Here is a 22,890-nt window from a genome sequence, read left to right as displayed (position 1 = left end):
AGAGCAGCTGTGGCTGCCCCTGGATCCCTGGCAGTGCCCAAGGCCAGGCTGGACAGGACTGGGAGCACCTGGGATGGTGGAAGGTGTCCCTGCCGTGGCAGGGGTGGCACTGGATGAGCTTTGAGGTCCCTTCCCACCCAGGATTCCAGGCCAGCAGGTGGATCCCTGTGCATCTCCTGCAGAGCAGTGGTGGAAGCAGGAGCAGGGAGGTGGATCCAGCAGCGTGCAGGGAGCTCCCCCAGAGCCAGCTCTGCTGGGATTTCCTGCTGTGCAAGTGTGGGAGAAGCTGTTGCTGCAGCTCGGGGCTGGCCTGGCTCTGGCACACGTGCTGTCCCCAGGGCTCCCAGCACAGCCCAGCGGCAGGAGTGCAGCACAGACCGTTTCTTGTTCTGCTTTTTCAAAAGAACAAACATTTCAGTTCATGCGTTCCTTTGGCTCTCAGTTCCTTCTGCAGAGTGCTCTGAATTTTCCAGCCGTGGCTGCGCATTTTAAAGCAGAGGAACAGATTTAGGAAACGACATTAATTGTTCAGAAAGGCTCGGTGCAGAGGTGTCTCAGCACAGCTCCCTCTGTGTCTGCTCCTCTGCAGGAATAGCTGGTGTCTCACTGCCATCTGTTGTCAGCTCCATGGAACAAAAACCTGCTCCAGTGGTTTTTTTCCTAGGGTCGAGCATTTCTTTTCTGTAGGAATATAATTCCAAGAAAACAGAAACACTTGGAGGGTGAAAATCAGCAAAACAAAAGGCAAGAGGTCAGTGTTGAACTGGCCTTTAATAGGGGACAGCAGGAATGTCCCATGGATGGACAGACCTGAGAGAGGGAGGCACAAAAGATTCCTGAAGGCAGACTGGGAAGTGTTATCTGCCTTTTCCATGACCACAATCCCACATTTTAAATGGCAAAACCTCATGAAATTAAAAATGTTCATTTACCCAAATTCCTTCCTCCATTAATGCCTCTGGAAGCTGAGGTTGGCAGTAGATCTCCTTTTTCTGTTCTACACATTCAGGTAGTTCAAGAAACATGGAAACAAGGAAAACAAATAGTTCTGGTGTGCAGGCACTGGAAGAGGTGTCTGAGGAATGCTTCCTGCTCCCTCTGCCCATGGATTCATCCATCAAAACGCTCATTAAAATTACCAGCATTCTTATCTCTCTCACACCCTTGGCCTTCTGCTGCCTTTTGCTTCCTCAGGACGGTGCCTGGGTATTGCAGTGCTGAGGATGGGAACTCCCCTGGACTCCAGGAAAACTGGGGGTGACACCAAAACCTCCTGCTCTGCTTGCTCTGTGCTACCACAGCAGACACAGGAGGGTCAGCAGCATCCCAGAAAGCTGGGCTGGGAGAGGCCAGGCAGGGCTGGCGTGCCCCAGGAGAGGGAATCATCAGCTGCACAGCATTTTAGCCTTTCCCAGCTTTTATTTGAGCACTGTTTGGAGTGGGGAAGTTTATGAGCCCGGAGGCTTGGGCTGCAAGAGGAGTTCCATTTTTCAAGCAGCACATAAAAGTGTCTTTGTGAGGATTATAAAGAGCTGGTTGGGGTAAGAGCTTAGCAGATACTTGGTGTGAATCATCTTTCTGTCTATTTCTGTTTGTTTTTAACAGAATTGGGCTCCTCCAGGCTGTGAGAAGCTTGGGAAGTGCCTGAAAGCACCAGAGTCTGATCCTAAGAAATGCTCTTGGCCTCACTGATGGCTGCAGCCCTCCAGAGCTACCCAGAGGCAGCTGGACATCCAGTTTCCAATGCCTGCTCCTGCTGGCACTCCTGTTTACACAGGAAGGGTGTGATGTGTGCATGATATCATCACTTGCTCTTCCAAAAGGGCCAGTGTTTATATTCCTCGTGCTCAGGGTTTAGCCTCTACTCCTCTCTTCCCCCAGTTCTTTCCCTAAATGGTAACTCCAGTGAGGATTGGGTCAGCTGTAAAAGCTCTCTGGCCAGCCACAACCCTGCCATCAGCCCCATGGATCACTCCTGCTCCTTGCACCCAGCCTTGCTCACTGGGCTGCCCCAACAGGAGCCACGGGACAGGTCAGGAAACTCAGAGCTGCCAGAGAGCTCTGCCCAAACTGCCCATGTTTTGTTTGCCTGTAGCTTGTTGTTTTAACATTTGCTTTCCATTGTGAACTCTGGACATCAACTTGTTTTTCCTTTCTCCCCAAATTTGTGAGTTCTGGGTGCAAACCAGGGATCCCTCCTGCTCCCAGCTGAGGGGTTTGGATCCAGGGAGAATGCCCTCAGTTCCTTCCGTGTGTAGCTGCAAACATTCCCTAGGTCATGGTTTAAGGAAAGGTGGGATTGTGTTCAGGTGAGTGTTGCATTGGGGTTCCAGCCCCTGCCAGCCTGAAGGGGCTCCAGGAGAGCTGGAGGGGGCTTGGAGGGACAGGACACAGGGAATGGCTCCCACTGCCAGAGGGCAGGGCTGGATGGGATATTGGGAAGGAATTCTTCCTTGTAAGAGTGGTGAGGCCCTGGCCCAGGTGCCCAGAGCAGCTGTGGCTGCCCCTGGATCCCTGGCAGTGTCCAAGGCCAGGTTTGGGCAGGGCTTTGGAGCAACTGGGACAGTGGAAGTGGGGTTGCACTGGGTGAGGTTTCAGGTCTTTTCCAACCCAGACCATTCCAGGATTGTATTGCCAGTTGTTGCTGCAGGACATTTGTGGGGAGCTGGGGGATAGGTGTTCATTTTGGGGCTTCCCTTCATTTCCAAAAATCTGGGTCTAAAGCTGGTCCAAGCCACGCTTCCCATCTCGAGCTCTGGGCTCAGAAATGCCCCTTGGCACCAGCCCTTGATTCCTGACCCCGTCTCCAGCACATGCTCTCCCAGGAATTCTCCTTGTGCAAACCTTCCCCAGCCTGGCTGCAGCTCTCCTCTAGCCAGAGTTCCTGGGGAACAGGAGCCTTTGCTCAATCCTGCAGGGCAGATCCCTGCTCTGCCTTGGAGCCCGTTCCACACCCTTGCCTGTCTCCAATAAACCTGTCTGGAGCAAAACCAGCCTCCTCTGGCCTCCAGGGCAGCAGCTGGAGGCAGCCTGGGCATGTTTGGGTTCAGACTGAAAGAGGGGAAGTTTGGGTTGGATATAAGGAAGGAATTGCTCCCTGTGAGGGTGGGGAGGCTCTGGCACAGGGTGCCCAGAGAAGCTTGGAGCAGCCTGGGCTAGTGGAAGGTGTGGGCGTGGAGCAGGGTGAGCTTTTGGATCCCTTCCCACCCAAACCATTCCATGATTCTCCATTTGTCCCACCAACAGCTCTCCTTCCATCCCTCCAGTGTTTTCCACAGCACAGGTGCCCTGTCTGTGTGATGTTGTGCTGCCTTAGGAAAATCCAGGTGCTCTGTACCTGGAAACAGCTCAAATTCCTCCCCAGCTAAGCTTGGAGCTGCTTGAGAGCTCTGCTCTTGTGCCAGCTGTGGTGCTCCCACCAGCTCCAGGCTCCCAGCTGCTGGTTCCTACCCTCCTGTAATCCCAAATATTCCCATTCCCCCTTCCCATGCTTTATGTACCTGTGATCCCCTCCACAGTAATTCCTGCTGTGTGTCTCATGAAGCTGGACAATCCCATTAAACTGGAATGAGAACAACCCTTGGGTCAGCTCTTGCTGTTGCACCTCTCAGAAATCCCAGCCAGCATTTCAGGGATCCCTGCACGTCTGCAAGTGGCATTTGTTTATAGCCCACATTTCTTAGGATGTTCCTAACTGTCCTTCGAGTGTATCACGGCATTTCCAGCTCATCCATAACATTCCTCCTTGTTTAGACACAGCTCAAGGCTTGGGAGATGTGGCCAGCAGCTCCCTCGGAGGGGAGCTCAGGGCTGGGAGCAGTTGTGGGTCTGTCAGCACGGGAGACCAGCTAAAACCAGGAGCTCCCCGTTTGCTGGGGCTGCTCCACCTCTGCTTTAGGGCTTCTCCATGCCCAGGGAAGGGAATGGAGCTGGGAAGGGGCTGGAGAATCCTGAGGGAGCTGGGGAGGGGCTCAGCCTGGAGAAAAGGAGCTCAGGGGGCTCTCCTGGCTCTGCACAGCCCCTGCCAGGAGGGGACAGGGAACAGGGACAGGAGGAGAGTTGTGCCAGGGGAGGGTCAGGCTGAATATCAGGGAATTTTATGCATGGAAAAGGTGAAGAGCACAGGGCAGTGGTGATATCCCCAGCCCTGAAATGCTGAAAACCACGTGGCTGTGCCATTGGGGTGGCCGTGGTGCTGGGCTGAGGGCTGGACTCCACCATCTCCGAGGTCTTTCCCAGCCTCGGTGGCTTTGATTGCACAGTTCTGTCACTGGGACTGTCAGAGCCCTGCACTCACTGTAAATCTCCACCAGAGGAGGGAGTCCATGGCTGCAGCTCCCTGGCAATCCTTGCGCATGGAAAAGGTGAAGAGCATTGGCACAGGGCAGTGGTGATATCCCCAGCCCTGAAATGCTGAAAACCACGTGGCTGTGCCATTGGGGTGGCCGTGGTGCTGGGCTGAGGGCTGGACTCCACCATCTCCGAGGTCTTTCCCAGCCTCGGTGGCTTTGATTGCACAGTTCTGTCACTGGGACTGTCAGAGCCCTGCACTCACTGTAAATCTCCACCAGAGGAGGGAGTCCATGGCTGCAGCTCCCTGGCAATCCTTGGCAGGCAACAGCACCTGCTGGGGTTTTGTGCTGCTTAGGAAGAGCTCCCCAGGATCCTGGCCACGCTCCTCAGTCCCCAGAGTTTGCTCTGACACCTCCTCCCTGTGCCCTGCCTGCTGCTTTTTCCTTTGCTCTTTCACAGCTGCACTTTGGAAGAGCCTGCTTTGCCCCTGCAACTTGCTGTGAGCAGCCACGGGGTTTGTCCCCCTCCCAGCACAGCAATCCCTCATTCCTGGAGTGATCTCAGGACACAGATCCTGGAGGGAAATGTTGCACTTGAAAGCAAGTAAGTGAAGCCATGACGTGTCTGTTTAGAGTAAAAGGACATGAAGCAGATAATAAATTATCAGGGTTCAATGTGACAAAGCTTCTGCTTTAAATTTAAATTGGAATAGTTGTTCTACAGCTGGATAATAGGAGGAATTTTAAATGAATGCCTTTCCTAAAATTGTACAGATTTAAAAGTTGTGAGGCGAAGAACTCATGAGGAAAAATAAACTAATTTATCAGCAATGCAGTCTGTGATTTCACCTGTGAGCCAAGGGAGAACACCTTGCTTTGGGGCACTCTCCCAGATTCACCTCCTGGATCACGGGACTGACTGGGGTTAAAAAATAACTTGGTTTGTTTTCCTGGAATTATTTTTACCCTAGATCAATCTCCCAGCCCACACAGTGCACTTCAGAGGCTGGGGGAACCCAGGGCCAGCACAGGGTGGGGATGGTGCCTGCAGCCCCCACTGCCCACTCGGGGCACAAAGTGGCCACATCTCCCCTTAAAAACCACCCTGAGCTGCTGGCCTGAAACTTCCACCTTTGGAACTGGGGCAGGAGTGGGGCTGGAGGGATTTCCTGCCCACTCAGGGACCTGCAGCAGCCAAACTGCTCTGGTGGTGGCTTCTGCTCTCGAGCCACGAGGCAGAAATGCCAAAGGAGTGCTGGAGTTTGGGGCTGTGATGTTCCTTTCTTTATGTTTATTATGCTGAACGCTAAAAGCTCAATCTCTTCCTGCCCTAAGAGTCCGAAGAATTTCTTTCTTGCCTTTAATTTCCAATTAGCTGAGCCTCTCAAGCCTCCCAGCTCTGCCCCTGAGGCTCTGTTATCATCCCACCCTCCGTGCAGAGAAGCTTCCGAAATGGATGGAACTAATAATCGTGGAGGAGCTGGGGCTGCACTTCCAGGCTCGGGCTGCAGCACTGGAGCCTTGATTTCAAATCCTGCAGCGACAAATGGATTATTTCAGTGGCAAATTAGTCCCTGGGGACCAGCAATTTGGGGAGCTGAATGCTGGAACTGGGAAGCAGCAGATCAATTCCCAACACTTAGAGCCAAGGTTAATGCCCTGCAAACTGTCCTGAGTGCAGCAGTGAGGAGAACACGGCCCTGCCTGGCCAAGGGGGCCTCAGGAATGTGTCCAAGGGAAAATGGAGAGCTCTGGAACTAGGCAAGTGAGAGCCATGGATTTGCTGGTAAAACCTGGGGGCTGTTCTGGGGCAGTCACAGTGGGATTTGACTAAAAGAAGTGGAACTGATGTCTCCAAGAAGGAGGCTGTGGGACTTGGGACAGTGGTGGCATTGTCACCTGTCACCTCCCATACCTGTCACCTCCAGCCCTCCCCAGGCATCATGGACAGCATCCCAAAATTCCTGTTTCACATAAGGGATCTCCTCAAGGTTGGACACTCTTATTTTCCCCAGTGACAACAGCTTTGAAATAACCCCAAGAAAGAATTCCAGCAGCTGAGGAAGGACCCACGGAAGGTGAGAACTGAAGGGAGGAGGGTTTGGGGTGCTGGGAGGTGATTTTTGGCTGCAGAGTCCCCAGCAGCCTCTGGAGCACAGCCAGCAGAGAAATCCCTCCCCGGGGATCCTGCCCTTGTCCTCAGCACTGGGAAACTTTACAAACTAAACACACTTTTATTCTCTTAAGAGTTCCTTTGCTTGTTCAGCTTCCAAATAACTGTTCTGCAGTTAGAATGGCCTGTTTTCCATCTCTCCTAGCAGTTAGAATACTTGGAAATCGACTTTTCCTTTTGTTTTCTGGTAGCAGTGGATGTTTTTCTGTGTTATCAGGAGGCAACACTGTGGTGCCCCTTGAATTAAACTGTCAGGTTTTAAGAACAGCTGTAAGGGAAGAACTGAAATCCCATTTTGGATTCTTTTCTCCTTTGGAAAATGGCTATTTTAAACACCAAGGCTCCATTTGCCTGTCTCCTTTATATCCCCTTCCACCGTTTAAAGTTTTGTTGTTGCTTGAAGCCTAGTTGGGATTATATAAATCCTAAATAAAGGTGGATCCGTAGCCAGAAGCTTGTGGTCTTTTAGGAGGGAGAAAAAACCTCTGCCTTCCAGCTTCTGCAGAGAGGCAATCTGGCAGCTCTGCAGGCCTTTGTCCCTCTTGGAGTCACTTAACATCCTCTGGGTGACAGGAGGTTGGTAGCACAATTCCCAGCTGAAAGGGAGAGCAGATAAAAGCCAGCAGCGAGGAATGTGAGCCAAATCCATTAGTTCTGGATCAGACACAAAACCCAGGCTGGCCAGGGGAGAGAGAGGAGTTTTGTGTCTTCTCCAAGGGCCTGATCCAACCTGCTGCAGCAGGCACGAGGTGCTGCCTTGGGCTCCCAGGGAGGCAGAGCTGGATCACCACATTTTTTCCTATTTTAGGGGGACAAAACCAGGTCTGAGGCTTCCATCCCGAGCCCAGGGATCTGGCTGGGGAGCTGCATTCTTCTGGTGTTGAAATAAGATATTTCAAATTTGTGGTGGTGGTTTTTTTGGGATTTTTTTTTTTTTAAGGGTTTAAAGTGCATGAGTTGCTTCAGCTGAGATTGAAACATTCCAGTGGATTTGCAGGGAAATTTTTCTGCTCTTTTTCCCTCGTGGAAGGGGGATGTTGAAATTTGGGGCATTTTGTTCCACTTCACACTGAAGTGTTAAAATCCTGAACAGAACAGAAACTTCCAGGCTCAGCACAGCTCTTTAATTGCCTGGTTAAGCTGATTAAAGTTAGTTCCCAAGCTTTTGTATTCCCAGTTTCCCTGCTCCCTGGCTAATAACACCTCTCCTGACAGGATCTCAAAGCACTTTTAAATCACTGATGGCCTCGGTGTCCAGAAAAGAGCAAAGCCAGAGCTCCCTGGGGGAATGCAGATTCCAGGTGGTGATTCCTCTGCCAGGCACGGATGTGGAGTCACCTCCCGGGTGATATTCCAGAGCCCTTTGACATCACATTTGGAAAGGGGTCCTAGGAAAGTTCTTTGCAGATGGAAATTGCAGTAGGAGTCAGCGGTGTTGTTTGAAAGGTGGAACAATCACAGGGAAAACTGATTTCCTTGGGGTGTTCCAGTCCAGTCTGTGCCGGTGGGTGCAGTTGGAATCCTTGGAGATGGGGGATAAATGAGGAGTTCAGACAGGAATCTCAGGAATGTTGTCTTTTAACCATGCTTTCTGGCAGCTGGGCCACTGCAAGTCCAGTTTGGTGTAATCTTTGTGCCCTTCCCGGCAGAACTGACGAGGACAGAGTGATCCCACATCCGAGGAGGAGGAGGAGGAGGAGAGATCCATGGCTGTGGGGTGGAGCAGCGGGGGCACTCAGCAGCCCATCCTGCTGAAGGTTTGCCAGGGCTTGGTTGGGATGAAGGGCCTGGGAACCTCACTCAACCTCCAGGAAAATGTGGTGGAGTCTCCTGCAGTGAGGGTGGGATCGTGGGGGGGTCACAAGCAGGACAGGGGTGACACAGACCCCTCGTTCTGGCCCCTCCGTTAGCGAGAGGCAGAAGCAGAGCTGCCTGGCAAGCTGAAAAGATCCCTTTTCCCAGGAAATAAGCTCCTGCTTATTTATTTCCACGAGTAGGCAGATAAATTCCATCAGCAATTCCATCTGCCAGGAAGAAGAGGAGTTGCTGGAACAGCTCCACTGTCCAGTGCTGTGCTTGTAAGGTCATCAGAGGAGCCCGTCCAGCTCATGGCAGGGAGTGCTGCGAGCCCTGGCTCCCCTGGCAGAGCCTGGCCTTCCCCCCTCTTTGCTGCCCTGCAACAGCTGCCCCAGAGGATTCTCCTGGTGCCAAAGCGATAATCTGAGTTCAGGGAAAATCTTAGTTTGTGGGGGAATGGTTGTGAAGGGAGCACGGGCTGTCTCTGGCAGCAGAGGGAGTTAACAGGAGTTGGGGTTGTGCAGCCTGGGGAAGAACAGGCTCCAGGGGGACCTGAGGGCTCTTTCCAGTGCCTGGAGGGGTTCTGAGAGAGCTGGAGAGGGGCTGGGGACAAGGGCCAGGGTAAGGGGGAATGGCTTCCCCAGAGAGCAGGGTTAGATGGGATATTAGGGAGAAATTCCTCCCTGTGAGGGTGGGCAGGCCCTGGATCCCTGGCAGTGTCCAAATCCAGGTTGGACGGGGCTTGGAGCAGCCTGGGCTGGTGGAAGGTGTCCCTGCCATGGCAGGGTCTCTCCAGAGGGTATGGATGAAGTTTTCCCAGTCACAGCTCTGGGCAGCAAACACTGAGCTCAGCCAGGGGTGTTACAGGCTCCAACTGCTTCTGCTTTCCACAGCGAGCCGTGCCCGGACAGGTCTGGAGCAGATCCAAGGTGTATTTGCTAATGGAAGAGGAGATCTGAACTCATTTGGTGGATTTTGCATGGCCAAACAACATTCACCACCAGGAGATGGGAGATGGGAGCTGTGGGAGCTCCCGGCCCTGCCCAGGGCTCAGTGACACCAGGAGCTGTTGGTCCAGGACCTGGGGCTCTGTTATTGTCCCTCATCCCAACCAACAGGTTTAACAAACACAGAACGACTCCAGGAGTTCACACGAGGTGATGAGGAACGGAAAAGCAGGAAACAGTGAGGTCCTGAGGAGTTTGCTGTCTGTGGAAGGCTGGGCAGGGTGAGGGGGTGCAAATGGAGCCCCCAGGCAGGGAGCTCCTTTCTGAGGCTGGGCCCAGACAGGGAAATCCAGCTCCACACGGAGCAGGTACCTGGGAGCTCTTCAGAGGGGAGCTGGGGCTCCATCCACTGCTGTGCCAGGGCTCCATGACCCTGGGATTGCAGCTCCATGTGCCAAGGAACCAGGGCTCCATGCCCCTGGGAATTGCAGCTGCATGCACCAGGGTTATCAGTGCTCCATGCCCCTGGGAATTGCAGCTGCATGCACCAGGGTTATCAGTGCTCCATGCCCCTGGGAATTGCAGCTGCATGCACCAGGGTTATCAGAGCTCCATGCCCCTGGGAATTGCAGCTCCATGCACCAGGGTTATCAGAGCTCCACGCCCCTGGGAATTGCAGCTCCATGTGCCAAGGAGCCAGGGCTCCATGCCCCTGGGAATTGCAGCTGCATGCACCAGGGTTATCAGTGCTCCATGCCCCTGGGAATTGCAGCTGCATGCACCAGGGTTATCAGAGCTCCATGCCTCTGGGAATTGCAGCTCCATGCCCCTGGGAATTGCAGCTCCATGCACCAGGGTTATCAGAGCTCCACGCCCCTGGGAATTGCAGCTCCATGTGCCAAGGCTCCATGCACGGGGGGGATTTGGGCTCTGTGCATGAAGCTCCACACACCGGGGGTATCGGTGTCTTGTGTCCTGGGGTATCAGACCTTCCTGGGGGGCTGGGGGCTCTGCAATAGCTCCATCTCTGGAGTACCAGACTTCCATGCACCGGGAATTTGGGGCTCTGTACACGGGAATACCAGAGCTCTGTGTGCCCGGGGGCTGATGCTCCATGCTCCAGCATACCAGAGCTCCCAATACCGAGGGGACTGGGGCTCAGTGCCCTGGGGTACCACAGCCCCAAATACCGGGGGGACTGATGCTCAATGCTCTGGGGTTATGGAGCTCCACACCCCGGGGTACCACAGCCCCAAATACCAGGGGGACTGGGGCTCAGTGTCCCTATATACTGGAATTCCAAATACCGGGGGACTGGGGCTCAGTGTCCCGATATACTGGAATTCCAAATACCGGGTGGCCTGGGGCTCAGTGTCCCGGTATACTGGAATTCCAAATACCGGGGGACTGGGGCTCTGTGTCCCGATATACTGGAATTCCAAATACCGGGGGACTTGGGGCTCAGTGTCCCGGTATACTGGAATTCCAAATACCGGGGGACTGGGGCTCTGTGTCCCGATATACTGGAATTCCAAATACCGGGGGACTGGGGCTCTGTGTCCCGATATACTGGAATTCCAAATACCGGGGGACTGGGGCTCTGTGTCCCGATATACTGGAATTCCAAATACCGGGGGACTGGGGCTCTGTGTCCCGATATACTGGAATTCCAAATACCGGGTGGCCTGGGGCTCAGTGCCCCGGGATACCGGAGCTCCAAACCCGGGCGGACGGATGCCCCGCGCCCCGCGGTACCACATCCCCCGTGCCCAGGGCACCGCCGCTCCGCGCCCAGGTGCCCGCCCGTCCCAGTATACTGGAATTGCAAAGACCGGGGGGACTCAGGCTCAGTGTCCCGGTATACTGGAATTCCAAATACCGGGGGGACTGGGGCTCCAATGCTGCAGGATACCGGAATTCCAAATACCAGGGGGCCTGGGGCTCAATGTCCCGATATACTGGAATTCTAAATATCGGGGGGACTGGGGCTCAGTGTCCCTATATACTGGAATTCCAAATACCGGGGGGACTGGGGCTCAGTGTCCCGATATACTGGAATTCCAAATACCGGGGGACTTGGGGCTCAGTGTCCCGGTATACTGGAATTCCAAATACCGGGGGACTGGGGCTCTGTGTCCCGATATACTGGAATTCCAAATACCGGGTGGCCTGGGGCTCAGTGCCCCGGGATACCGGAGCTCCAAACCCGGGCGGACGGATGCCCCGCGCCCCGCGGTACCACATCCCCCGTGCCCAGGGCACCGCCGCTCCGCGCCCAGGTGCCCGCCCGCTCCGGTGCCGCCCCGGTTGGGCGGAGCCGCCCCGGTCCCGCCCGTCCCGGCCCGGCCGAGCGGAGCTGCGGCGGCTGCGCGGCGGGGCCGCCATGAGCGACGAGCGGCTGCGGGCGGTGCGCGACCGCGTCCGGCCCTTCCCGGACTTCCCGGAGCCCGGCGTGCTGTTCCGGTGCGGCCGGGATGGGCATGGCATGGGACGGGAACGGGAACGGGATGGAGGTGCGGGCGAGGGTGGGAACGGGGATGGGATCGGGGAGGGACCCAGGGCCGAGCTTGGAGCCGGACAGGGGATGGGAATGGGGCCGGGGATGGGACGGGGCTGGAGCCGGGACGGGGACTCGCTGCCAGCTCCTGTCCACGCTGCCCATCCCTGGCCCTGGCAGCACCGGGCAGGAGCCTTTCCTGGGCCCAGGAGCCTTCCTTGAGCTCAGGGACCTTCCCCGGGCTCAGGAGCCTTCCAAGGCTCAGGAACCTCCCTTGAGCTCAGGAGCCTTCCCTGGGCTTGGGAACCTTCCCCGGGCACAGGCCTTCCAAGGCTCAGGAGCCCTCCCCGGGCTCAGGGACGTTCCCCGGGCTCAGGAGCCTTCCGAGGCTCAGGAACCTTCCTTGGGATCAGGAGCCTTCCCTGGGCTTGGGAACAGGCCTTCCAAGGCTCAGGAGCCCTCCCCGGGCTCAGGGACGTTCCCCGGGCTCAGGAGCCTTCCTTGGGATCAGGAGCCTTCCAAGGCTCAGGGAGCTTCCCCGGGCTCAGGAGCCCTCTCCGGGCTCAGGGACGTTCCCCGGGCTCAGGAGCCTTCCTTGGGATCAGGAGCCCTCCCCGGCTCAGGAGCTCAGCGTTTCCAGAGCAGCCCCGCAGGTCCCTCACCCCCTGCCCTCCCTCCCTGCAGCGATATCAGCCCCTTGCTGAAGGATCCTGTGGCCTTCAGGACTTTGATTGATCTTCTGGAGGATCATGTGAGGGCGTCTTTCCCGAAAATCGACTTCATTGTGGGTGAGTGTTGGTTGAACAGCCCCGAGGCCAGGGCAGAGCAGTGTGTCCCAGGTGGGAAGTGTGGGGTGGCCCTTGGGGAATGTTGTAGCCCTTGGACACAAAAACCACCTGAACATTGGCCTCTGTGACATGGTTGCAGCAGGACAGATTCTACCCTTTGCCTCCTGCTGTGATTTCCTGAAATGCTGGTGTGGGATGTGGCAGGTGCCCTCTGACACTTCTGTGCCAGTTGCATAATTCATTGTTAAAAAGGAGGGGGCACACAAAGCCTGCTGTGCCCGCAGTGTCCCCAGGGCAGGCTGGCCCTGTCCCAGCTGGTTTTCCTCAGGGAGCCTTTCCAGGCCAGCACAAACGGCCTTGGTGGCCAGAGCACCTCAGCTCACCTGGCAAAGTGCTGAGGAGGGCAGAGCTTGGGCTGGGGCACAGACCAAACCTGGCCCAGGTGAGATAAGTGAAGTCTGCCCAGAGGTGCAGAGTTCCTGCTTGTGTGGCTGGACTGATACCAGGGCCCTGCTGGCTTTATCTCTAAGGAAAAGGGTCACAGGGGAGGGGGGGAGTGGGCTCTTGGGGCCAGCAGCAGCACATGTGGGTGAGAGCAGGAGTGTGGGCTCTGTTTTCAACCCCCAGAACTGACTTGAAGGGCAAATTGCTTTTAGAATGGCAGGATAAAACAGGAGGGTTGTGCCAAGACCTTCCCCCGGTGGAATGGCTCTGATCTGAGCGATGGGACAAGAGGAAAAGGTCTCAAGTTGCACCTGGGGGGGTTTAGGTTGGATATGATGGAAAATTAATTCACTGAGAGGGTGATCAGGTGTTGGGACAGGGCGGTAGTGGAGCCACCATTCCAAAAATTACGTGGATGTGGCACTTGGGGACATGGCTCAGTGCTGGGAAATAGTTGGACTTGATGGTCTTGAGGCCTTTTCCGAGGTGAATGATTCCCTGACTGCCTGGCTGCTGCTGTGCCTCCAGGGCTGGACTCCCGGGGGTTCCTCATCGGGACCCCGCTGGCGCAGAGGCTGGGCATCGGCTTCGTGCCCGTGCGGAAAAAGGGAAAACTGCCCGGAGCCACCGAGTCCATCTCCTACAGCCTGGAATACGGCAAGGCAAGGCCTGGGGGGGGCCAGGGGGGCTAAACCCATGGGGAGGGGGTCCCGGGCTGGTGGATATTCCGGCACAAGCCCTGGAGCGGCGCTGAGCCGGCCCCGAGCCGCGGTCGCTCCGCTCGTGCCCACGGGTGACGTTCGGTGCTGTGCCGTGATTCTTCTCAGGGGGTCGGTGCTCAGACCTGGTGCTAAATGGCTTTCTTTGGCTTGAATTCAGGGGCATGACCACGGAGAGTGTCCCCACTCTGGCAGTAAGTGCTGTAAGTCAGAGCTGTCCCGCATGGCTTCCCCCATCCCGCCCCGTATCCCGCGGCTGCTCCGGGGCTGGGGCTCAGGCTGTGCTACTCCCACTAGCAACTAACAGCAGCAGAACCCCCAAAGCCAGGCCTAAGCCATGAGGATTGTTTGGGCCAGCCGAGCTCGTGTGGCACATCCAGACAGGTGCCAGTTTGGATCTGGCTCCAGGCAGAGCTCCCCAGCGCGTGACAGGAGATTTTCCTCACTGGAGAGCTGCTCTGGGATGAGATTCCACCATAACTCACACGGTGGAAGTTCAGGATCTTGGTGTGTGTGCCAGAGGGTTGGCCCAGCAATCCCCTCCCTGCTCTGTGTTTCTGTGGCGCTCCCCTGTAGATGGAATTTGTGGGGTTTTTGGGATTTTAGGTGCTGAGTGTTTAGGCTGATGTCGCTGAGGACTTGTCTGTGTTCCAGCATGAACCAGCAGCTCGTGAGGGGCTTCTCTCCAAGGCCAGACTAAAACAAAGCTGCTCTTTGCTCCCTGCAGGCTGAGCTGGAAATCCAGAGCGATGCTCTGGAACCAGGACAGAAAGTGGTGGTTGTGGATGACCTGCTGGCAACTGGAGGTGAGGGAAGCACGTGTGATCCTGTACACCTGTGTGCATGGAATCATGGAGTGGCTGGGTTGGATAAATCCCATCCAGTCCCATCCCTGCCATGGCAGGCACACCTCCCACTAGCTCAGGTTGCTCCAAGCCCATCCAGCCTGGCCTTGGGCACTGCCAGGGGTATCCACACCTCTCTGGTACCCTCAGCCTGGCAGCAGCAGGGGTGGCTGTGGGCTGGAGCTGCCCCTGGAGTGAGGATGTTTCTGTTCCCCTCCACAGGTACCATGTGTGCTGCCTGCGAGCTGCTGAAGAGGCTGAAGGCTGAAATCCTGGAGTGCCTGGTGATCATAGAGTTAAAAGCCCTGAAAGGGTCGGAAAAGCTGAATTCCATCCCTTTCTACTCCCTGCTGCAGTATGACTGAGGAGCAGCAGGGAGGAGGGAGCACTGGGAACAAATCTGGGGCTTTATGTAGTGACTGGATGTCACAGGGGGGTGGGGAAGGGGGTTAAACACAGGTTTTGAGCATGGCCACATGCTCTTCAATCCTAAATTTCCCAAGCACTGTGTTGAGTGTAATGATCCCTTTTGGAGTTCATCCTTTTAGGAAGAAGGAACAGGCTGATTGACTGGGGGGGGGATGGAGACCAAGATGCAGCTTCTCTGAATCTGTGGTTTTAGGAGACCAAAGTGACAATATTGCTGCTGAGGCAGGAGAGCTCTGACAGGGCACCAGCATTCCCTGGGCTGGGCTGTCAGCCTCCAAGGAACCTGCTAAAAAATTCCCAAAGAAACACAGGAGATGGGCAAAAAGCAATTCTTTCTGTAAGGGACAAATCCTGCTGTATTTGACCTCAGGATGGGCTGGCTGCTCTGTGCTGTCGCTCTCACCAGAACAAATTGCTCTTACACCAGGACTGTGCTTGTTCAGGAGAATGAAGTGCCTGCTGTGTCCTTAAATCAGGATGGTGGTGCTGTGGGATGAGCCCAGCCGGGGTTTTCCTTCCCTGGAGACCACAGGCACCTTTTGTTCAGCAGGAATTCCCCATCTCCTGCACCACATCCCACTCCTGTTGGGCTGCTCTGGGCCACCAGGCTGCTGCCAGCTCAGAGCCTGCCCTTGGTGGGAGTTTGGTGCCAGGTGAGGCCACAGGAGAGGTGGTGCAGTGGTCTCAGGTGGGTCATGGAGCTTTGGAGATGCTTCCTCCAGCACGGTTCAGTTTGGTCACAGCTAAATCCCTGTGTGCCAAAGCTTCCACAAGCCTGAAACCATCAGGGACTGTGTCCCTGGCCCAGCAGGGACTGGACTCACGGCTAAAATAAATATTGATGTATTTTTATATTTCCTAAGCTGTCTCAGAGCCGTTCTTGCAATGAGCCTTGGCAGGGTCTCCCTGCAGCCCCAGGTGGTCAGTGGGGCAGGGCTGTGGTGTGAGCTCTCCCTTACCCCAAACACTTGGAATTGTTTTCCAGGGAGCATTCAGGTACCTTTGCTTTACTTTGCACCGACCTCTGGCTGGAGAGGCTTGGTCAGCTCAGCTCCCCTTCCCCATCCAGCACCTGGGGCCCCCTCCCACTTGGAAGGACCATCCCAGCTATTTCCATCCCCATTTCCTGAAAAGCCCCTTCAGTGCTGCTCATTTTACACCGAGGAACACAATTCCCTGGGGACCAGCCTGCCCCAGGGCCCAGGGCAGGCAGCACCTCGCAGGCCTGGCAGCAGGAGAGGGTCTCTGCTGCGGGGGAGGAGGAAAATCAATTCCACCCCAGAGAGCCGTGGAAAGCAGCGTCAGCCCTGCCAGTGCCAGCAGGTGACATCAGGGAACGTGGGGACGGTGCCTTGGCCCTGGCTGGGCTGCCAGCAGCCCCTGATGTCATTTGCTTGGAGAGCCGGGGTTGGGCAGGAGCAGCTTCCAGGTGGGAGAAGGGTTTTATCCCGAGGAGCAGAACGGGAGCTCGCTGGGAGCTCTCCTGGGATGTGAGCGTGGCTGCCAGGCTCATTCCAGTTCCTTTCCAATCCAGCTCCTTCCCACCACGGTGAGGTGCCTGAGAGCCCAGCCTGCCCCAGGAGCCCCCAGCCTCACACCCAGCCCCTGGGTCGGGTTTAATCCCTTCTCCTCCTCCCTGGAAACTGGGCACGCTCCTGCCAGCAGCGCCGGCCAGCTGGGCTGCACAGGCAAGCAGGGCCTGGAGGAGGAGGACGAGGAGGAGGAAGGTCTCTTGCTCCCTCAGGAAGCGCTGTGGGATCTCAGACGCTGCCAGACTCCAGCCCAGCACTTACAGGTGGGGAATCTGCCCAGGAGCAGCGTGGGCTGGAAGGATGAGGGAGTCCCCTTTCCCTGCAGGTCCCTGGTGTCCCCAGCTCCAGGCAGCCCAGCCTGGCTCGGGAGCAGAGTGGGGGGTGTGTGACATGGCCCTGGGCAGCTCCCAGCCCTCCCCTGTGCCTACACTGCCCTGACCTGGGCACAGTGCCAGCCTGCCCCTCTGCAGCCATCCTCACCCTCTTTGTCCCTCTTCCCAAGCCACTTCAGCTGAGTAGCCTGGGATTTCCCCTGGATAAAAAAAAAAAACCTGGATCCCTGTCAGCCCTGCCTGCCCCTATCCCTGCAGCAGCTGCTCCCCCAGCCCCATTTACAAAAGCTGCATTCAGCTCCCTGCAAACCCACGCTCACTTTTTCCAGTGAGTTTTTCTCCAGGAGCTGGATGAGGACCCAGCCCTTCCCGGCGCCAATTGCCATGGAGAACCACGAGACAGGCAGCGAGGAAGAGCACTGGGTTAACACAAGTCAACTATATTTAAAACATTTAATACAAATGTGTTTTGACAAGTCCTGTAGTTGTTTCCAGCGAGGACTGGAAGATGCGTTTTCCCTCCCTTAAAAACAGAACGAGGCCCGAAGCTCCAGAAACATCAATTTGTGACTTTTTCTCTCGCTCCTTCCCATCTGCCACCCTCTCAGCCTGCCCCGTTCTGCCTTCACCCCACCAGGACCCAGTTAATGGAAGAAACCTCTGAAATTGGGACCTTCAGGAGACCCCTCATGCATTGAACCCTCAGGAGAACCAGGAAAGGGAGAAGAAAAGGTTCCTCAGGTTATGATTGCTTTCATCACCACCCCAGGACACAGCATCGCTCCAGGACATGGGGACCTACAATCCTCACGGCTCCCACCACAGAAATCAGTTAAATTAAGGCATTTTGCCCTTCCTCAGCCACCCGAGGACGAGCCTCCCTCCAGCCCACCCCAGAACCCAGAGCGCTGTCGGGATTTGCTACATTTCCAGGAGATTGCACAGGAAAAACGCCAACCCTGAGGGGCTCAGAGGGCTCCGGCCTCCTTGGCCGCCTTGTTGAGCCTCTCGGTGACGAGGCCCAGGTCCTTCTCTTTGTCCAGCTTGACGTAGGTGTCCGTCCTGAGCGCGTGGACGCCCACCCAGTCGGGCAGCAGCTCCGCGAAGAGCCGCACGTGTTTCTCCATCTCACCTGGAAGCAGCCGGGTCAGCGCTCGGCTCCCCGCAGCCCCCTCCTCCCGCAGGGACCCCCTCCCCCCGTCCCGCAATTCCTACCTGGTGCCACCAGCTCGGGGCAGCTGTCGGCCAGGCGGGCGCAGAGCAGCTCCATGCCGAGCGCCGGCTTCTTCTCGGCCACGAAGACGCCGCGCAGGAGGCGCGCCATGGCCGGCAGCCGCGCCAGCCGCGCCGCCCGCTCCTCCTGCCGCGCGTCCCGCGTCAGCAGCGCCGCCAGCCGCCGCGCCTCCTTCGCCCGCACCTGCGGGAGAGCGCCGTGAGCACGGGCAGCACCCGGCGGCACGGGATGGGCACGGGGAGCGCCCCCAGCCCCGCGGGTGGCACAGCGCGGGGTGACTCACCCGCTCCAGCAGCCCCTGGGACACCCCTCTGAGCGCGCTGGGGGTGCTGGCAGGGGCCGGGGCTTGGGAAAGCGCCGGTTCCCCCGCACCGGCTTCGGCCGTTCTGAGGGCCAGGTTGGCAAGAGCTTTTTCCATCTGCTCATGTGGAAGAGGGAGGAGGAGTTGGGTTACAGTTCAGGCTGGAGGAAGGAGAAGTTTCCCCTCTGCCGCCCCCGCCGTCACCCGGCAGCCCAGCGATCCCAGCCCAGCGATCCTGAGCCATCCCGCCTGCAGAGGAGTTTGGGGTGCTTCATGGAATCGTGGAATGGTCTGGGTGGGAAAGGACCTGGAAGCTCTTCTCATTTGCAGCCCCCTGCCACGGCAGGGACACCTTCCACTAGCCCAGGTTGCTCCAAGCCCTGTCCAACCTGGCCTTGGACACTTCCAAGGATGTAGAGGCAGCCACAGCTTCTCTGGGCACCCTCCCAGGGAGGAATTCTGTCCCAATACCCCATCTAACCCTGCTCTCTGGCAGTGGGAAGTCACTCACACCTTCCCCAGAGGTGGCACAGACAGAGCCAGCCCCTGGCCCTGCCTCACCTTGGGGCTCAGCATTCCCCGGGCCGTGCTCAGCACCTCCTGGGCCGTGCTCAGCCTGTCCTCCTGCGGCGGCCGCGGCAGCTCCGCGGGGCTGATGTCTGGCACCTCATCCACGTTGAAGCGGGGATGCCACCGGGTCAGCTTCTCCTCTGGCACCACCATGGGAGGGCTGAGGGCAGCCAGGAACGCCTGGAGAGGGGTGGGAGCTGTGTCGTGGCACCAGGAAGGGAGAGGCAGCCGCTGCCCCGCGCTCCCAGCACAGCTTGGTGACACCAGGAGTGAATTCAGAGCCCAGCTCCAAGAGGAACCTCGGTGTCCTTCAGCCTGGATGGCACCAGTGAGAACCCCCGAGCAGGGGGTGCCAGGTGCCCCTCACCTTGTGGTGCTCCCTGACGATGTTCACCAGGTTGCGGTGGAATTCCCTCCGGCGCTCCAGCAGCCGTGATGCCGACAGGTGCGGGCGCCCATCCACCTTCTCCTCTGCCAGGAGGGACACGAGTGTCACCCACAGCACCCCAGCGGGGCACAGACCACAGCAGCCTCGGGAAGGACAGGACCAGAGCCCTGCCATGGAGCTGAGCTGCTGCCTGGACGTTCTCCCTCCTGTCCCAAACGTGCTTCCCACTTCCAGCACACTCAGGGGCTCCATTTAATGGACCAAGCAGAGAGAATCCCTATGGATTCAGGGATCAGCCAGGACTGAGCATACCCCAGCTCTCAGGCACCCCAAAACCATCCATACCTTCCCCCAGGACTGGCTCCAGCGTGAGCTGATACTCAGACTTCTTCTTCCCACCGCTGCCGAAGGTGGGGACGTTCTTCTCCTGGCGCAGCCGGTACGAGCTGGGATACACAGCCTTGATCTGCCCCAAGTGCTGCTCTTCAAACTGCCTGTGACAGCACCACAGACGTTGGGGACCCCCAGAGCTTCAGCTGGCACCCCAAAACGGGCTGCTGGGACCCCGAAACGGGCCAACTCACCTGCGCATCATGTCCTGCACGCCCTGCTTGACCTTGGCGAAGGTGACGGTCTCGGCGCGGTTGAAGAGCATCCCGGTGATGGTGTCCACGCTGCGGAACATCTCTGCCAGCACCCGGAACTTGTAGGGCAGCGTCAGCCCCGGGGGCAGCTCCTGGGCCAGCGTGTGGAAGCGCTGGTACGCCGGGGGCTTCTGGCTGTGGGAAGGACAGGAGGGGTCAGGGCCCTGCTGCTGGCACCGTGCCCACCTCGCAGCCCACCCCAAACCCCTTCTCTGGGTCGGTGCTGGGGCCACGCCACCCGGAGACATCGGTGTCACAACGCTCAGAGCCCCCACAGCCCTCAGACCGCCACAAAGCCACTTCAGGGCTGTGGCAGCCCCCTCAAATCCCCCCTGCAGCTGCTCCTCACCTGGTCTCTGCCCCAGGAGCTGCCACCCCGGTGTCCCCGGTGTCCGCTCTCCTCTGCCGCACGCGCTGCTCCAGCTGCCGCACGCGCTCCAGGCGGCTCCGCAGGTCACTGCCGGTCCCGCTGGGGACACGGGGGACCTGGCCCAGCACCTTCATCCTCTGCAGGCGGCCCTGCAGCTCGGCCACGTCCTCCTGGGCAGGGAGGGGACACAGGGTCAGAGCGGGACACGCGGCACCAGATCCACCCGGTACCGGGAGCGCAGCCGGGATCGGCCCGTACCCGCTGCAGGCGCCGGGCCGGCCCCGGGGCTGCCGGGCCGGGCTCTGTCCCCGTGTCCTGCCCACGGCCCGGGGAGCCGCTGCTGCTGGCCGGGGGGGACACGGCCGGCTCCTCTGAGAGCGGTGTCGGGGGTCGAGGAGTGGCCAGAGGCGAGGAGCTGGTGGCCTGCAAGAGAAAGGAGAGTTAGGGACTGCCCGGGGACCCCACCCGCCTGGACCCCTTCCCCTGTGCCCCCCAAAGTCTTGCACGGGGAGGGGGAGCCACAGAGGGCAGGGGGCAAGCCCGGGGGCAGAGGGGCTGAAGGGGACGAGTTTTGGGGCTCGTGCATTTGGGGCAGGGGTAAGTCCGGGTGAGGGGGGATTGTGAATCAGGAAAAGGGGAGGCGAGTTCGGGGGGTCCTGCACGGGGAAAAGGGGTCGAACGCTTGGGGGGCACCCCACGCCCTCATCCTCCCCCAGCCCGTTTCAGGGCCGCATCCCCCACCCCACCATCCCCCTACCGCTCCCGGAGACCCCGGCTCCGCATCCCGGGGCAGCTCCAGCCTCTTCCGCGCCGACTTCCCGCTCGGTTCCCGGAGCCGGGCCCCGACCGGCGACCCCGCTTCCATCTCCCGGCGGCTCCGCTTCCTGCCCGCCAGGCCCCGCAGGGCCGGGGAGCCCCCGCGGGCCGGGGTGCGCGGAGAGCCGGGCAGCGGCAGCGAGCGGCCGCCGAGCCCCGCCGGGACACCATCCTCCTCCTGCCGGTGCACCGGGCGAGCGGCGAGGCCGGCCTTGAGCAGGCGGCCGCCGCTGCGCTTGCCCGGGGCTCCGGTGGTCGCTTTTGTCTGGCTGAAGAAGTCGGTGAGGCGGAGCTGGGCCATGGCCGCGGTCCCGGTCCTGGTCCTGGTCCCGGTTCCGATCTCAATCTCGGTCTCGGTCTCGGTTCCGATCCCGGTCCCGGTCCCGCTCCCAGGAACACGTGCGGCCGGTCCCGCGCGCTTCTCGCTCGGCGGGAGCCCGCGCGCCGAGGCCCCGCCCACCGGGGCGGGCAGCGGTCACGTGAGGCGGGTTTGGCGCCACTCGGCTCTTAAAGGGGCCGCACCCCCGGAGCGGTGCTGCACGTGGGGGCCCGGGGGTGCCGGGACAGCTCCAGAGGGGACCGGGACAGCTCCGGGGGGACGGGGGTCCGGCCCTGCTGGGTCAGGGTCCAGCTGATGCACCGTGGGCAGGGATGGAGGTTGCCCACTCTGGCTGGGGCTGGGGAGGCAAAAGCCGGGAATTTCCAGGGGAATGGTGCCGGTGGTCACCCCCTCAGCTGCTCCTCCCGGTGCACGTGGGGCCGAGCCCTGAGTGGCTTCCACCGGGAGCTCCATGGTGGCACGGGGACCAGGGGCTGCGGGGGCACCTGCATTGTGCCCCTGCCCGCCATTCCCTGCCCCTGCGCTGTTGGCAGTGCCCGGAGCTGGGAGAAGCCTCTGGCCCGTCGCTGCCAGACCAGGCACTCAGGCCGTGCCCGCAGCACTTACGGAGCCTCACGGGTCTGCCCCATCCCTCGTAAAACCCGAGCGAGGCTGGCAGAGTGCAGCAGGGCCGGATTCAGCCGGGCAGGGCAGGGCCCTGGGGTGCCATTCCCGGTGCCCATGTGCTTCCACAGCCTCCATTCCCCGCCTGGCTGTGCGTTCCTGCACCACCCCTTCCTGGATCCCTGCTGGCCAGGGGGGCAGTGGGGTGTGGGCAGGGGTAATTCCCATCTCCAGACGTGGTGTCAGTGCTGAACTTCACTTTTTTGTGAGGACAAGTGTCTCATTTACACGAGCAGCTCCCTCCGGATCCCAGTGCTGAGTCCCCATGATGAGGATGCTCCCACGAGGAGCTGTGCCCGCTGAACCCCTGGATCCACACGCTGGGGAGCACCAGGCCCATCCTGCTTTGGGGGTTAGGGTGGGCAGGGGTGCCTGCATGGCTGGGGCACATTTGGGGTGAGGAGGAGGCCTTGGAGTTCCGGAGGGAGCCCAGAGGAGAGTGGGGAGCAGTCCAGCAGTGTGCCAGCTGGATGCCAGTTCACGAACCCTGTTGGGAAAACAAGCTCAGGGAAGCCAAGGAATGTGGAGAATTTCATGGGCCGGTGGTTCCTGCTGGAGGCTGGTGGTTACCAGCACTGCCAGGTGTCACCGGCCATGCTGCCCGTGCCACCAGCTGGGCCTGGCACCTTCCCACCGGGATTTGGGTTGGGATTCGGGGCTGAGCCAGCCCAGCTCCAGATGTGACCCCAACTCCCCACACCTGGGCTCCCGGTTCCATGGGGGTGTGGGTCTGCAGTGGGCACTGAGCTCTGGGAACGTGGGACTGTGG

General features: G+C 58.8%; 3 protein-coding genes across 6 annotated transcripts in view; 2 read left to right on the top strand and 1 right to left on the bottom strand.

The window, feature by feature from the left end:
• Nucleotides 1–12,465, top strand: part of GALNS (galactosamine (N-acetyl)-6-sulfatase) — a 50,535-nt gene extending 38,070 nt beyond the window's left edge. For 3 of the 4 annotated variants that reach the window (XR_005952367.1, XR_005952369.1, XR_005952370.1), the window contains 3 exons: nucleotides 1,606–4,112; nucleotides 4,365–6,370; nucleotides 12,391–12,465. Coding sequence is in view for 1 of the 4 variants with exons in the window: in XM_041400489.1 (XP_041256423.1) it covers nucleotides 1,606–1,692 (87 nt within the window). In the remaining 3 variants the exon portion in view is untranslated. Of the gene's footprint in view, nucleotides 1–1,605; nucleotides 4,310–4,364; nucleotides 6,371–12,390 lie in introns of those variants that run through there. The other variant, XM_041400489.1, reaches the window with a different exon arrangement.
• APRT (adenine phosphoribosyltransferase) lies at nucleotides 11,066–15,793 on the top strand. The gene is made up of 5 exons (XM_041400491.1): nucleotides 11,066–11,672; nucleotides 12,391–12,494; nucleotides 13,467–13,600; nucleotides 14,385–14,463; nucleotides 14,725–15,793. The coding sequence occupies exons 1-5, from the start codon at nucleotides 11,155–11,157 to the stop codon at nucleotides 14,865–14,867; spliced, it is 978 nt and encodes a 325-aa protein (XP_041256425.1). The 5' UTR covers nucleotides 11,066–11,154; the 3' UTR covers nucleotides 14,868–15,793.
• A 1,430-nt stretch (nucleotides 15,794–17,223) lies between these two features.
• On the bottom strand, nucleotides 17,224–21,526 carry CDT1 (chromatin licensing and DNA replication factor 1). Its single transcript, XM_041400689.1, has 10 exons — nucleotides 21,060–21,526; nucleotides 20,561–20,725; nucleotides 20,282–20,472; nucleotides 19,873–20,067; nucleotides 19,634–19,782; nucleotides 19,268–19,371; nucleotides 18,892–19,080; nucleotides 18,313–18,447; nucleotides 18,011–18,212; nucleotides 17,224–17,927 (listed from the first exon to the last, which is right to left on the bottom strand). Exons 1-10 carry the CDS (start codon nucleotides 21,417–21,419, stop codon nucleotides 17,764–17,766), a joined length of 1,854 nt encoding a protein of 617 aa, XP_041256623.1. The 5' UTR covers nucleotides 21,420–21,526; the 3' UTR covers nucleotides 17,224–17,763.
• Nucleotides 21,527–22,890: the final 1,364 nt, after the last annotated feature.

The sequence above is a fragment of the Onychostruthus taczanowskii genome, unplaced genomic scaffold, assembly GCF_017590055.1.
Source record: "Onychostruthus taczanowskii isolate IOZ18803 unplaced genomic scaffold, ASM1759005v1 scaffold18, whole genome shotgun sequence".
Taxonomy (NCBI): Eukaryota; Metazoa; Chordata; class Aves; order Passeriformes; family Passeridae; genus Onychostruthus; species Onychostruthus taczanowskii.
This window is presented reverse-complemented; position numbering and strand designations above follow the sequence as displayed.